This window comes from Anguilla rostrata, chromosome 11, assembly GCF_018555375.3.
Source record: "Anguilla rostrata isolate EN2019 chromosome 11, ASM1855537v3, whole genome shotgun sequence".
Lineage (NCBI taxonomy): Eukaryota > Metazoa > Chordata > Actinopteri > Anguilliformes > Anguillidae > Anguilla > Anguilla rostrata.
In genome coordinates this window covers 12,390,170-12,406,764 of record NC_057943.1, presented here as the reverse complement: position 1 = coordinate 12,406,764, position 16,595 = coordinate 12,390,170, and the positions used below count along the sequence as shown (strand labels likewise).

Here is a 16,595-nt window from a genome sequence, read left to right as displayed (position 1 = left end):
TGGATGGGCTCATGTTTTGACAGTGATAATGATTTTCAGCTGTGCACTGTGTATATATAAATTGACAGGGAAGCCAAAAGTTTTTTAGCCAAAAACATTAGCATTAGCATTTGATTAAAATTATGGTGTACATAATAAATCTGAAGTACTATGTTTTTATTCATACAATGTACGTAAACTTTATTTGTGGGATTAGCTACCCTTTTATTTTTACACTAAAGACCTTGGTGTAAACTGAATAGGTTGCAGCCTCACTGAATCGCTACTGGCTATCAGGGTACAGATGCTCACCCACAGGTTTGAACACATAGCACCTGTTTTAAAAGCACTGTATTGCCAGCCTGTTAAATGGCACATTGATTTAAAAGGCAGCAATCACAACATACAAGGCCTTAAATGGCACAGGGCCCTCAGATGCTGCAGAACTGTTTGCACATCCACATGCCAGTTAGATCCTGTTTGGATGGTGTGGGGCTACTGTGGATGCCAGGCCAGGGTAATGGCTCAGAACAGCTGGGCTGATCCTTCGCTTGCTAATCTTCCATTTTTATAAAACTCTCTTCCAGCACAGATTAGAAAAGCAGAAACAATGACAATCAAAAATAAAAAAAAAAACAAACGCTTGTGTCTGCTTTTTTATGCAACTAGGAAACTTAAATAAACTACATAAATATGTAAAGAAAATGATCAATTTGTTACATGTTAGCAGCTTCACTTCGCAGGTTTACAGTAGTTGAACAACCAGCTGACTTTTATGTTGTTAACGAGTTGAACAGGCCACGTAGATCAGTATGAAGGTAGCTTTGCATGAATAATAGAAAATTTAGGTGACTGAAGAATAGCACAATCTTTTGAAGATACCTACTTTAGGTTAGGATTTCTTTTTAAAGAAACCTACTATACTCACATTTGCAATGCTAGAAAATTGATTTGAATCCAACATCTCTCAGGAGTAGACCAGGCATCAGATACAATGCAGTGTGTATGTAATTGGAGTGACACAATATTTGCATTGACACAAAACTACTTCAGCACATTAGATTTGAAATGAAACAATGAATATGAGGTTAAAGTGCAGATTGCCAGATTTAATTTGAACGAATTTACATCCATATCAGTCGACCCGCATAGGAAATAGAGCCCAAAAATGATGTCACCCTCCAAATACTTATGCACTGCACTGTACATTTTTTTCGTAACTCTCTGACACACAAGAACATCAGGGCCTCAAAAACCTTGATTAATACATCACAAGCCTGCAGCAGATGCTCCAACTCAGAGTGACTCAGACAGCTTTTTACGCAGAATCCATCATACAGCAGGACATATACTGAAGCAAATCAAGTAGTTCCCAGTGGCAGCGTCCTACCTGGGAATCAAACCAGCACCCTCAAGGTTACTAGTCCAGTTCCCTAACTATTATACTACACTGCCACTTGTATTGATGAATAAAAGAAATTAAACCCAAAAGCATAAGGGCCAGTACAGCCAGTACAACAGCCAGTAGAATTTCAAAGTGTGACTTTAACCTCTTAAGTCAGGCAAGCACAGATTTATGTAATGGACAATAGGTATGGGATGCAATTCGTGTACACTCACCCGAAACCAGACGATCTCTCGCAGCCTGCCATCTGTCTTAAAGTTGCATTTCAGTGTCACTGTGTCTCCGACAACAACAGCTGGGAGGGGTTCGATGGTGACTGTCAAATATCCTGCGTGACACAAGGGGGAATAAAACATATAAATAAATAAATATGATGTGAATTGTCCGTAATCTGACATCTTCAATGTGTGGAATAATAGTATGGATTCGCTCCAACAAAATCCTATGTGGCGTACAGTCAATGGAGAGCTGTGCTTGCAATATCTCTGGGCTGAATATTCACACACTGGTAATGAAGAGTTCTCATCAGGTATTACAGGCAGCATTACAGCGTAATGATATTTCATCCCCTTCATGCTAACCGCTGCTGGTAATTGAAAGTTAAAGTAACCCCTTTTGAACGGCTTCATTAAAAGGCAGTTGCATACTTGTGTTTGGCTGGCTGGCCAATGTGCTGGAAAAAAAAGAAAAAAAAAGAAACCAGGCCTTGAATAGATGTGACACAGAAAGCCGTGCTGATTTGGGGTTCATCCAGAGCTTAAATGCTGCTCTTGTTGTCTGCAGATGCACCACAGCAGGAAGCAAGCAAATAGCAAACAGATGTTCTATCAATCTATCACAATTATATGAATATTTACAGCAGAGGCCTTTTTGCACGGCTCTGAACAGCCATTATGGCTCACAGATACCCAGTGCTCTCACAGAGGGAAAGTGCATTGTAATTGCCCGTAACAGATAGATATTCAATTGGCATTATATATTTATATTAACCAGAAATTATTTTCTCATTTTAACACAATTTAGCAGATTTTTCTTTGGGGAGGGCATTAAAAATGGAAAGGAGGCAGTGCGTGCACTGAAACTGGAAAGCAAAGAAACATTACCCTGTCTTTGACAAATGACAGTGACAGTGTCAATTTTAAATGCAAGAGAATGCCTTATCATTCATATTTATTTATAAATAGATATAATTAATACCAAAACTACTTTATTATTATTATTATTATTATTATTATTGGATTTTTACATTTTTTTTAATGAGCTGCAGAAATGTTCCATAACAGAATAACTGAAAGGCAATCGTAGTCCCCAGCGCTGGGTAAGAAGAGAGAGCAATCTACTTACAGCAGATAGAAAATGTAGCTTACACCTGAAATCTTCAACCAGGACCAATCCAATAAGCAACCAAGCTCAAGTGGAACAGAAGGTCAAGATTTTTTTTAAAGTATGCATTTATTCCATATCATGCATTACTAATCCTAAAGTAATAGAGATGGGGTTTAAAAGCTTACAATAGGTCAGTCTTGGTGGATGATTTCTGGGGTAAGCCACTTTTTTATCATTTAAATGTTCTGTCCGTATGATTGTAATTTCCCCCCAATGTTTGAGCATTGCAGCAAGTGCAGAGGTTCTGTTTTGCAATTGTCAACTTATCTGCTTTTACCACCTCTTTTTGAACCTAATTTTGGATCTTAAGAGTTTGGTCCAGTATTTTTAGAGTCTTGTTGAAAATCCTGAGTCCAAATGCATGTTTTTTTTCTTCTTAATGCTTAAAAGAGTAATCTTCCATAGAAATAAAGTGTACATATGCTACTAGGTTAAGCACAGATTATTCAAGAATTGCTTGTATTTAATATATTGAGAGTCTAACTTTGTGTCTTTCAATTTGTGCATTTTTATGTGCAAAGAAAAAAACCACTATCTGAAAATGCCCAATGACTTTTGTAGACTAGACTTCTGATGTCATGTCTTTTTTATGATTTTGTTTAATATGTAAGGATATATTTCATAAAATGGTGCTACAAAACACCTCCACTGGTTTCAAACAGTACAATTATTTTACTTTCATGTTTTATTGTATGTTTTTTTTCTTCCTTTGGATAAGCAAAATATTGTAAAGTAACATTAAATGGTAGCAGTGCTCACTGTGGCAAGGGTTACAGATAATTAAAATTATTTCTCTCAGACAGTGTGAATCACACTCAAAGATAATTTTATCTCGTCTGGGAATGATAATGAGACCATAAAGTAGCCTTTCATTCGATCAGAAAAATCACTGATCAACATCTGCACTTTCTAAAACTATTGCCATTACAGGGCCAACTTAAATGGCTCCAGCAGATGGTTGTCATGTCCATTACTTGTCTGTATCACACAAGATGTAGACTTAAGGTTATGTCAAAAAAATCATCTCTCATAATCTTGCCTATCTATTCATACACCCAGGGAGTGAATTACTTATCTGAGTGGAAGACTTATTTACTCAATTTCCAACAAATATACTGGTGTGGTGGAAAATAACAATGCATTATATTGATCAACAGTTAAAAGTATGGGTATAAAAGTCACTTATATATGTTCTTTGATTTGAAGCTTTATGTGAACTACTGCGCATGTTTATTTAGCTGTTTATTTTCTTCCCTAAACATGTAATTGTCAGAGGTCACATCAATGCGGGATTCAGCTTTATTTTCACATGGAGAAAAGAGAGTTATGTGCTGTGTTCTGAAAATTCAGGTACACAGAACATGACATTCAATTCATTTTCGAGTTGAGAGAGGTCTGAAATCTGTCACAGTATCTCTGAATTCGTAATATTCTGAGGGTATAATCGTCTGTGAAACAGACAGATGACAGACGTTATCTCATGCATTCAACACCTGAATGCGAGGTACCCAGCTACTTCTGAGTGCTTGGCAAGCTAACTGAACTTAAGCTTAACAATCCAAAATATAGGCTGAGCTATTGCCTGAATGGTGTTAAAATTACTGCCATCCTCTTATTAATAATGCATGATCAAGATATGTGCTGCTCACCCATTCTGTACACTGTCTAGCTACCATTAGCAAGGTATGACTGCTACCTGGCTGCTTTATGAACTCAAGCTAGCCAGTTTACCAAATGTTTAGTGTAACATTACGAAAGTTACAATGCAATATGAATGAATGTGAGGACTAGCATTTAACAGATACAATGAACAAGTCATTAGCTGCCTTACCACAATTTTTAAAAAATAAATTTGTTTGCATACTTTTACTACAGTTGAGAGATAAGGGAATGAATAATGTAGAGTGCAGACAAAGTGCTTTATAGCGAAGTGCAACTAGTGTTCGTTTCCAAATTAACAGTTTTTGTCCAGCACATCAGTTCCTCGTGGTTTATATTTGACTCATGTCTTGAAGCTTCAATGTTTAAAAAAGCTAGCATGACCTTTGGGTCACACAATGCGTTGTGATGAAATGTACGGTAAATATAATTTAGATTGATCCATATTTTAAATGACTGTACGTCTACAGATGCTGGGCCACATACTGGACTCAAATCAAAGCAGTTCTCCTGTGCTTTCGTCTGCAGGTACCAAAAAAAGCTCCCTTACAAATTGTGATCTCTCTGAAATGCCTGTCAATAAACATCACTCTGCATCACAACATGCGACATGTCTGTTTGCAGCAATCAAGCCAATGATCCACGATAGCAGTACAACAGTTGAAATGCTCCCACCTAGGCTTCGCAAAAAAGACCTAATATAATATAGTGCAGCATACCTCATCTTAGAGCCTTCTCTCTAATGGAAAAAAATGGAAAGAAATGGAGGAAAGACTTTCTCTTATTTTCTACGCTTTCATTAATTTGAAACAGTAGTGGAGTGGCCATGTTTTGATTGTAATTAAGATTGCTTATTACTGCAAAATTGACTGAATGTTGAAATACTATTCTTTCTCTCAAATCTATTTAAGGGCTGCCTTTGTTATAAAATAGAGGTTGATACACTCTGAACCACTTTGCAGTAGTTATCTATTCTATATGACCAAAACAAAATGAGTGAAAACTGATAATGCATTTATCAAATCCAGACAGTCAAACTGGCGAAAGCGCCATTTAAACATGAATAATTCTGAGAACAATTGAGAGCTTATCTTAAGTTTTACGAACCACCTGAAAGTGATATCTAATGCCAATTAGTGCGTTAATGGTCCTAAAATCTGCATAAGGTAGGCAGCACTTATGGTTCCTCCATAACTGCAAACCCCCTATTCAAACAGATACCTAGGGTATTCCACAAGGCAAAAATACAGGTCAAATTTATCAAGAGGATTTTCTTTTCTTTTTTCCCTAAATCTGATTAGCACAATACAGAGAAGAGGGAAGGAAAATTAGGATTTTATATCTTCAAAAAAAAAAAGCAGTAAAAGTTGACACTGAATCTACTCTCAGTCCAGTTAAAATGCCACATACTACATACTGATATTTGCCCACTGATATACCTAACAACTTAAATTTGAGAATTTATGGGATTTTTCATACAGTCCAAACAGTAAAGATGTACCTCAGTATATACAAATGAATAGCCCCTCAGTCAGTCATCACTATATATATTATGGCTGATTAATTTTTTTAGAAGCCATAAGGCTGCCAAATAAGTGTTTTAAATCACACTTTTCAACATGAATGCAGAAGTTCATTTTTTCCCCATGTTGAAATACATTGTTTTCATCTGTTTTGTCACCACTGAATTTGCCAATTTTTTTTTTTTTTTTTTTTGGAAGAGCGCATTTAACTAAATCAAAGTTTTAAAAAAAATTGTGATTGAATCCTGGGGATTGAATCTGTTTGGTCTGTTAAGACTCGAAATGAAAACGAATGAAGGAGAACTGAATTCAGACTATAATTTTTCCAAACTCTATTTCCTAACTACATTTATATGATTGTTCTTCCTCACACAGAATAACAGAATACAAACAGAGCACACTGCAGCTAAACTTCACTGGATTGCTTTCCTCCTCAATCACGACACAAGGCAGGACACAGAAAAGGGTGCCTTAACGTAATGTCAAGGTTATATCTAAATTATGCAGGGCTATTTCATTCACCATGTGCACCACTGGTTTTCTGTGGCCTACCTTAGCTTTTGCAAGAACGAATCAGAGCTCGCACAAGCCACAATTTATCTCCTGATGGATAAAAGCATCCCCATTGCACCCATACACCAGCTGAATCAGAGTATCAGGTAGCTCATCACAGTAGAGGGCTGTAAGGACATACTTGGTGAACAACTGCTTTTTTAATCTACAAGCAGATAGAGGTGATGAGTAACAATGAGCTCTAGGGAAATAAAGTGTTTTGGAGCAGTAGCTCCCAGATTTAGAGCTGAATTATTTCTCAGTTGTAAAGCATTGACTTCAGCCGGAGCGGAAATAACTTAAACATTTATTTAGTGTATTCTTCTCATTATGTGTCAGTGTCAAATCCTGGGTTATATAGATATATACAGTGAGCTCCATAATGTCTGGGACAAAGACTTTTTTTTTTTTCTTGATTTGGCTCTGTACTCCACAATGTGTCCAAAACATTATGGAGCTCACTGTACGTAAACATATACAGTATTTACATATTTAATCAATGAGTTCCTTAGCTGAAATTTGTTTGAGCACTAATCTCACTGGTGCCCATGGGTAGAAGCTGCTTTCTTTGCATGCCTTCACATGATTTCATTCTAATTTAGCATGGTTCTTTATAAAAATTAAAGTATAATCTCCTTAGCGAGCAATTAATTTCTGTCCCCTGTAGGGGACATTAGTCTCTCATATTAATCTCAAGAACCATATATTCTACTATGCTGAAACATTCTATGCCGAAACAAGGGACACTTAAAAAATATTTTCACTGCAACATGTTTTTGCCATCCAAGACACTTGTATTATGTAAAGATTTAAATACATTTCTTCGGCTGGGTCTCAGGAGGATAACTGCATATTTAGCACAGCTAAAATGGCTGTGGTGAGATGCTTGTGTGTGTGTGTGTGTGTGTGTGTGTGCTTGAGAGAGACAGAGACAGAGATACAGAGAGAGAGAAAGAGACAAAGACAGAGAGAGAATCACAAAGACTATGGCTACTTATGACTAATGCATTCAAAGACTAAGCGATTGGGATTTGCTTTAAATAGCAAAGCTTGTCTTAATGAGCGGGAAATCTCTGGTGCAGCTTATCGCCTCGGATCTCTCCCTGTGAAAACACTGCTCAGGCGCGATGATTAAATTACTATTATTTAAGCGGGGGTGCACAGATGCAGTCGGACCCGGAGACCGCCAGGCTGATGTCAGGCGTGTGTAGGACGAAATCCACGCTGCCGTCCCAGTTTCTCCCTTTGGAAATGTCAGCGGAGTCTGCAGGGAGTCATGAAGGCTTTCAGAGGGAAGGAGAGCCCCCCCCAGGGAGAACGAACACAGTCCTTTTCTTGCACTAAATTATATATCTGTGCATCATTAGGCATCACTTAAACATATTACTGTACAGAGTAATTGTGTAAAATGTTGGCCAGCTGAAAGCATAACTTGTCTCAGTGGACTTTTTGTTGATTGCTTTAAGCCCTTTTTACATTTTTAATAAGCATGTATAACCATGGTAATCTTCTATTCTTTGATTTTACATAGGAAGAAAGTAAATAGATATATAATAGATTCTAAGCAAAAACAGCATAGTACGAAACGTAACATAACATGCATTTGATATGCTGCTGTTTGAAGTGGTCACAGTATCATAGTACATGATGTCACATGAATTAAGGTCTACCCATTGGCCAACATTCCCTCATCGTGCCTACAGGTGAGAAGGATGTTATTTCTGCAGCCATTAAAGTGCATCACATTCCTTATAAAGGGCATTGGAATATGCATGCTACTATGTGGGTAGAGTGTGACCTTTGTCACGCAAGGACTGATATTTTACTTTAATGTGACAACTGAAATTGATTTTTGTTTCTGAAAAGAATCTGTTTTTTTCCTCTAAAGCCAAAAATTAAATAAATTAAAAAATTGGACCAAGCTGCTTTTCTTTCTAGTATTGATTGTGGTGACATATGGTATATGCATGCAGCCTTGTCCGTGTTAAGGGGTCTTGACTCAGTCGTTCATGCTTCTTTAGGTTTTATTGCCAAAGCAATGTTTCTTACCCTGCCCTGTGTTCTTTATCAAATGGACCTTGTGGACCATTTGTAGACAACAGTAGTATTACATATTAATCTATTAATCAATACTGGGTAAACGGCCTTCCGACCTCTGCTTTCTTTCAATGATTGCAGTGACCAGCTACGCTCCACTAAATGGACACATTTTTAATGTCCCTGAGGTACACACTGTTTTCGGAGAAACTGTGATTTCGTATTATGTGCCCTGGATGTGGAATAACCATAGACACTAGTATCCTTGGGTCATTTTCAGCCTCTTGTTCACAGCACTGTGACTGATGAGTGTAATTGTTTGCGATTGTATGGAGCGGTGTTCTGTGGGCTCCAATAATTACTGGACAAGTGTTCGCTGTGTTAACGTACTGCTCTGTGTTTCCGTCTTTGTCGCGAAACTTCTTTGTACTTCAGAGCTGCTGTCTTGTCCAGGCTTCCTTTGAAATGAGAGATTTTATCTCATTGGACCTTTTTGTTAAATAAAAGGAAAAAAAATACTTTGACTATAGTATACAGTAGTCAGTGACATTATGGATCTTTCTTGTGAATAAAACAGTAGATAACACATAACCTCAGTACCTTAACACTTTGGTGTGTGTTTATTTTTTTGATGATTAAAATAAGTTATCAACTGATTTTAATGCCTAATAGATTCGTTTTGTAATGTCACTCAAAATTTCTCTCCTATGCTGCTATGTGGTGCTGTGACATTCTACCTCATTTGTCATCGTCCTTAGAAGTCCTTGACGTAACGCAGAGCAAAAAACCTTACATATTTGGATTTCCGGATCAAAGGAGAATTTCTCTGTGGAGAAAATGAATGAGGTTTCACATAATCGTCCCTTTCACAGTCTGTAATTTAAGCTGCTGTTTAAAACCTGTACGTTCTTATACTGTATGTACACATTACTCTTTTGAATGACACTGGATCCACTGAATTCCAACTGCAAAGGAAAATGACGATACAACTTCTAAGGCCTATTCTATTTCCCAACCAGTAAATGTGTTTTCTTTTTCTTGTCCCACTGCTTGTGTCTGGTTGCTCTGTATCCACATTGTGGCACCTCGTAATCTGTATGTGAAAGGATGCCATATTTTTTTAGGACCCTTTTTATGGCCATATCCTACAACAAAATTGAGGGCATTTCATGTCTTTGACGGTGTACTTAGGGCCAGTCTTAGTAAATTGGTCAGTATCGTGTCAGCATGTACCACTGCAACATGGGCATCTTTCCTCGCTGTGACTATTTCCTTAGTAAATCTGGCCCTTATTTGATTTTTAGTAGAGCTTTAGTAGACCCTTTGTGTGAATCCAGAGTTCCTAGCTCAGCTACCTCAGTCTATTCTTTAAATAATGCACAATTACTCTAACACATAGAGTATTCCAACACCTATCCAAGGGACAGGCTACAGAGGGAAGTGAGTGGTGTGTTCAAGGTAAAACATGTACATACCAGAAATCAAGGTTGCATATCTGTGTTATATATGTTTTATCATCTCTATCAATACCGTAAAAATGGAAACTCATTTCATTTGCAAGCTACTGCTGACCGTGAGGAGTAAGACGTGCTGTCTAAGTCGTCTTTTGAAGTGACTCCAAAAGTGGATTTGGAGAGAGGTGTCCACATAGCACTGACGATAAGGTAAGTCCAGATCCGGGAACAGAGAGTTTTACAGGGGGGCTTAAATCCAAAAGAGAGGCTGACAGTGAACTTTGTCAAATGCTTTTGGTTGCAAGGCGCCCATCGATCCCTCACTGAAAGCCCGGCTCTTTGAGAAAGGTCCTGCTGCTCAGTGTATCTGCACTCAGCATTCTGAGCCCTAAGCTCCCCCACCTCCTTCCACTGTATAAAATAGCAGCTTCCAACAAGATAAAAAAGAATTTCATCCAGCCACTCAGTTTGATAGCCGGATCCATCCCTTTCCACAAATTCAGTTGAAACCTCGGCAGCAGAAGCGTCTTAAGGACGGAATTGCGCTCGTAGAATAGAATACTGTAATGGGGTCACCCATAAAATCTTTAATGCTGATGGCTCTTTAGCTCTAAATGGCAAACCCGTACGCTGTTACCGCTGCTAAGGAGATAAACAGCCGTGAGAAGGCGAGACCGTGCGGCGATAATTAGTTTGCATTAAGGTGGTTTGTAGAGGGAACCTATGACCTTCAGCACAATCGTAATCCTCTACTAACCATTAATATAACTCCTATAGGGGTCAGGGAAATACACTGTTACAATACTAATACCCTAAAGAAATGAGCCCGATAAATATGGCCGCCTTGCCTTTTTAATTAAAGCAGCAGGCAGGAGGGAGCCGTTGCACGAGGACGGCGAACATCTACTGCCGTTAAGATTTCTTCCCGCCACAAGAATTCTGTCCGCTCCACTTGATGAGCTTCTGTGAGCAAACAGCCTGGGCCGCCGAGCACAAAGGACATGGTGGTAATGTACTTTGAGATTCCGAGGCACGATAATGGTCTCCCTCCGCGGCAGTGTCAGGGTGGCAGACATTACAGGAAATTAATGCCTGTTTTCCTCTTCTACTTATTAACACCTATCTCAGATCCATTATGAGCCGTGCCAAGATAGAGATAGGCTTGTAACATCAGAAGGCAGGTTTAGGCACAATCAAGCTTTGCCACCACCCCCAAGGAATTAAAAAAAAATGTTAAAAAACTAAGCGAATGCTCGTTAGGGAAGAGAGAAAAGGAAATACAAACGTTAAGTGTACACAGAGCCGTCTCGCTGGGAAGGAAGGCTGTGGTGACGCACAAGAGCCACCTTTTACAGACTACTTTTAGAAAGACTAATTTGCATGGTGAGCACAGTGTAATGGCTCTGATCAGATACACATTCATGTGCATAACGGTCAAGGTTTTAAGTCTCTTTGTGCTAAGCCACCTGTAAATTCTTGTATTTATCGCACTGTATTCAGTCTCTATCTTCCATACCAGTGTGCTGGTATATTCAAGAGCTGAAGCAGACTCTCTATAAAGGGCATTTCATGTTGCAATCCTGAAACAGCAATGAATCTGATTGGATAATAATAATTCATCATTAGACAAATAACGATTCAGGTTGCCCAATCATTTAATGATAAATCATTATCATCCAATCAGATTATCTAATCATCTAATGATGAATAATTACCCAATCAGATAACTGTTGCTCATATTTCCATTATGCATATAAAAAAAATCTATACACTATACTGTATACAGTACATATTAAAGAGAAAAAAAACAAGATCATCACATCACCAGATTACAATAGCGCACATTAAATGCTGACTGGCGTTTTCACTGAGGAGAGGCATCCTGCTCCTGCAGAATACCAGATGCAGGCTAAAACCTATCCCATGACACGCACAGGGAGCACTAGACACACACTCTCCACAGTTCACATTATTTAAAAACAAAACAAATCATATCCCATATAACGTCATGGCCACAAAAATTATGAAGAAAAAAAATTATCAGTAACGGCATCAGTAGCTGAGCATAGGAATTGGTTGATGAGCCATGCGTGCAGGCAGCTGAGCTGCAGATGATAATCTAACCCATGCTCACAGAACTGCATGTTGCAGTAGTATTAGAGTGTTACACAAGCAGGTATTACGGGTCAGTGCTTGTGTTGGACTGTGGTATCTCGCAATGTGGCAGAAGCCACTTTGTGGTAGGAATTCTAAACAGCTGCACCTGCAGCCAATGCTCATTTCATAAACTTTGTTTTAAGGAAATGCAACATACAAAATGGTGGCCATTTTATATCACAAAAACCGGGAGCCGTTTATGGCAGGGACTTTATTTGATCAGCCGGTTCAAATGAAGCCTGTCAGCTTGCAACGGTGACAGACAATTCCGGAGAGACATGTTGCAATACCGCTTTCTTGCAATACTGGGTGATGACTTTGGGAAGTGATTTAGACTGACATCAGTCAATGTCGGTCCCCTGAAAAAATCCCATATTGCATCCCTTCAGACGCAGGTTTATTTCTCATAAGAACAATGGGCGTAATCAGCAAGTGTAAATTCACATTAAAAAAATGTAAATGCAGAATATAGGAATATTTTATTTTATGAAGCAGAAGCAAATCATAACTTCACGTCGACCATAGAAAAATACAGACAGAATTTATGACTCCTTGTTCTTGGAGGAAAAAGAGGATGAGTTAATTTCCTCCTTTGAAGTGAAATGGATTAGTTATGTTATCATTCAAATGCTGCGAGCCCTGGCAAAGTGACGTGATTGATCCTGAGTGAAGCGATTCAGCCGAGATAAAGGTGCGTAACTGTGGGCTGATTGATATTTCTGGAGAGCTCTCGAGGAAACTCTGGGCCAGCCAGCAGGAATGGCAGGCCTGGTATTTTTTCGGCAGATATCTGCTGGAGGTGCCGGAGTTTCCGTGCTTTTCTCAATCAAAGTGATTGGCTCTCAATTAGCACACTTTGGGGCTGGCGAACGGCGGCACAAGGGTAGCTCAAACCTCCATCCAACCGCGACTAGAACCCATGGCAGAACAAGGGGCCTAATCAGCTATCAGCAGCCGCAAACCTGGGGGGGGGAACATGCGGGCTGACGAGGAATAGAGAGTGAGAGGAAGCCAACGTGGGCCAGACGGATCTACGAGCTGACGCGTGTCCGGGTCACAGCTGGCCTGGGAGAAACTATGTGCCCCACATTCTGAAAATAGAGCCGAGTTTTCTGCCACCCCCCTCCCGCCCTCCCCTCCCCCCCATCCCACCTACGCCAAGCAATATCCAGCACAGTCTCCCGATCTCTCACTGAAGAGCTGCCCCTTAGGAGGTCTGTGCCATCTCGAAGAAATGTCAGATTTAGAAGCACTGAGCTTCTCTCCCATGTTTTAGAACACAGTATGTACAAAGGGACAGCCATCTTAGGGATACACTCAACCCTGCTATTTGAAGTGCTGTACTGAAACATATCTTGAAGGAAAATACTGGCTAACCTGTATTTTATCTGTCAAGTGGAGAGGTTTTGACATTGGATGGCTGCAATACCCTGCTTGCCATCTTTTCCAAAGCAGGAGGTAGCATTTGTTTACCAGTGTGTTACACTATCTCAACAAAAAGGAAGAAAGGTTGACACATTCAGGTTGTATAAAATATTCTCAGATCTAAAACATATGCAATTAAATGAAACCGCAACAACTGCAGTACACATTTAAGCAATCATATTGAAAATGTATGTGAGGCTTTAATGGTGAGACACCAGTGGCCTCAGTTTCTGATTAAATTGTTTGAGAGCTGTTTCATATAAAACGACTGCAAATGTTGTCATATTTATGTTAGACAAACAACACTTGTAAGACGTTCAGCTTCACCCGAATCTCTTCCGAATCTCCTGCGTATAATGTAGTAGGAATGCGTTAGAAGGAGAGTCAGAAGAGATGGAATGGACCTGGAATGAACAGTGACTCAAAAGAAAGAAGGCTCTCCTTCTCGGATTGCAGCAGTGTCGACAGATTGCAATTTGATGACATGAATTGCATAACAACCAGGCTTCTTCGTTCAAACGAGTCATTATTTTGCACGCATTGTCATGAATTAGTAATGAATTCGTTCCAAGTAACCAAATTGTGTCTGTGTGAGGTGATGTTTTTAAAGCAGCTCAGAATTATGCATAACATTTCAATAACAATGATACTGCAGCAAACACAAGCCAAAAATCATCAGTATAAACATTAATATACCTTGTTAAGAACACAGTGCTAGTAATGGCCAAATAATGATAAAAAATGTGATACTGAAGAAGCTACTATATTGATTATTTTTAAAAGTCTGAGAAAAGGCAGTATGCTTGGAGGGTAAAAGGCACAGCTAGTAAGGATTCTTTAATAAAATGCAATAAGTAAGTGTCCACTATTGTTAGCACCTGATTTGCCCCACAGCACTCTTGAGTGTCACACTGACAATTACGCTTCAGTCAATCATTTTACATTTCAATTAGTTCAACCCAATTAATTAAAAAAAACATAATAACTTCAAACTGTGTGAAGAATCAGGGACCCTGAAAAGATGAAACCTCGCTGAGTCTGGCACGTATATGCCAGTCCGTCAAAGTAAGGCAAACACAGCGTGGCTCCCAGATACTTTTCCAGAACCTTCCGCTGCTGGCGTGCCTCATACCCCAATGGCTGCCGCGGTCCGTGCGTGAGCTCTGGGGGCAACCCGGACACAGGGGAGTCACTGAGGGGATCAATCTCCGATTCTGTCCTCATTCATCGCTTCCCCCGCACCGTTAGCAGCCCGGAGGATCTGCGGCAAACACGCAGACCGACAGCAGCAGTGCAGAGAAATGGCCACTTTGAGCTCTCGCTGCTCAATTTGTTTTGAAGAATGCGCACATTTGTAAGAGGACATATGGAGAGGTATGAGCCACAAGGTCAAAGGGCTCACTTTTTTTTTTCCCCCACCCCCGAGGACAGCATTTAATAGCCAGGGAAATAGCCCGCTCCAGATATTTCTAGCTGAGGTTGATATTTATGGTGAACTGTTGTTCTCATTTCCTCCTCCCCCCCCACCCCCACCCCCCCACTTTTTTTCATTTCTTTTTGTCCATCAACGGTACCATAGATAGATGCTGTCATCTTATCATAAACCAACATCCACAGAAATGTGAATAATATGTTTAAAGATATTACAGTACTGAAGGTCAAGGGCAGATATGCAGTTTGGAGGCACTGGGCAGAAGTCTCCAATGTATCAGAAATCTGTGCAAGGCTCAGAGCCAGATGGCAGTCTGACTGGCCTGAAAACTATCACACATTTCCCAGGACCACATTGGCATTCACCACCACCTTGCAGTGAGCCTCGCCTCTCCTCCGCGCAGCTGGAGATAGTGCCTCATTCCCTCTTAAGTTAATGCACTCAAATTATCATCCCAGGGATCTTTCTTTGAAATCACCAGTAGGATAAAGGATAACAAAAATAAAATAATGGCAGGGAAAGCGAAAAAAGGACAAAAATAAATCTGTAAATGGCTTCACAGGTTCACCATAATACATTCAGTGTTGGACAGTGTTGGAAAGTTAAGCAAGGTCAATCATATTTCTTTTAGTTCTTTTGTTGTTAGTATTGTTGTTGTTACTACAATTAGTGGCAGTAGTAGTAGTAGTAGCAGCAGCAGCAGTAGTAGCAGTAATGTTATGGTATACGTATGTATTTAATTTATGCATTTAGTATTTTAGTATCCAGTGATTAATTTAAAACCTTTTTTTGGAGGGGGGGCAGCAGCTGTTTTCATATTTTTATGATGGGTGGTTGTCACTCTTCCTCAATATGCAGTATTCATACATCTATTTAACACATGTAGATAAACAACAGTGGAATAATGGGGCAATGTGGCCTTGCAGCAAAAGGGAAAAGGTCAGAGAATCACTGTACTGTGAAGATCAATTGCTGCTGACTATGGATGGGTCAGCGGGAGTTCACATGACACAATCTGCTCCAGCACGTCGGGGGCCCCCCAAACTCGAATCTGCCTGGTCTATACGAAGATGGAGGCACTCCGGTCCCCATAAAAACATCAATGTTCCACACTAATTTAGCGCCACAGCTCAGAAGAACAATATTTACCTTACGCAGTCAGCAAAAGGGCTCCCTATCGGCACAAAACCAGTTCCCTCTGCTTACACAAACACAAACCGGCCGCAGGTCAGGGGAGTGTGAAGAGACAGAGTCGATCAGTAGCTCCAGTCTTAACTATGATGCTTTAGTATAAATGACTAAAATTACACTACGTTACATTGCATTGCAATCATTTGGCAGACACAGTTATCCAGAGCGATGTATAGTAGGGGAGAACATGAGCGTTCCTCTGAGGAATACAAAAATGCATTATCGCCAAGGAGGCCCGTTTATAATCGTTAAGTGCAATATTTCAACACTGTATCAACATAACATTAATACTCGCTTAAAGTGCAGCCAAATGATTGAGAAAATGATCTATATGACCATTCCTGGTGTCCATATGTACACATCTGTAATTTGGAAATTCTAACCATTGACATTGA

The 16,595-nt window shown here is 39.6% G+C and overlaps 1 protein-coding gene across 2 annotated transcripts in view; it reads right to left on the bottom strand.

Annotated features, from left to right (window-relative positions):
* The window catches only part of LOC135233953 (immunoglobulin superfamily member 21-like), a 177,691-nt gene that overhangs the window by 92,683 nt on the left and 68,413 nt on the right, over nucleotides 1–16,595 (bottom strand). For both annotated transcript variants that reach the window (XM_064297960.1, XM_064297962.1), the window contains exon 2: nucleotides 1,600–1,712. In XM_064297960.1, the coding sequence (XP_064154030.1) occupies nucleotides 1,600–1,712 (113 nt within the window). The remainder of the gene's footprint in view (nucleotides 1–1,599; nucleotides 1,713–16,595) is intronic.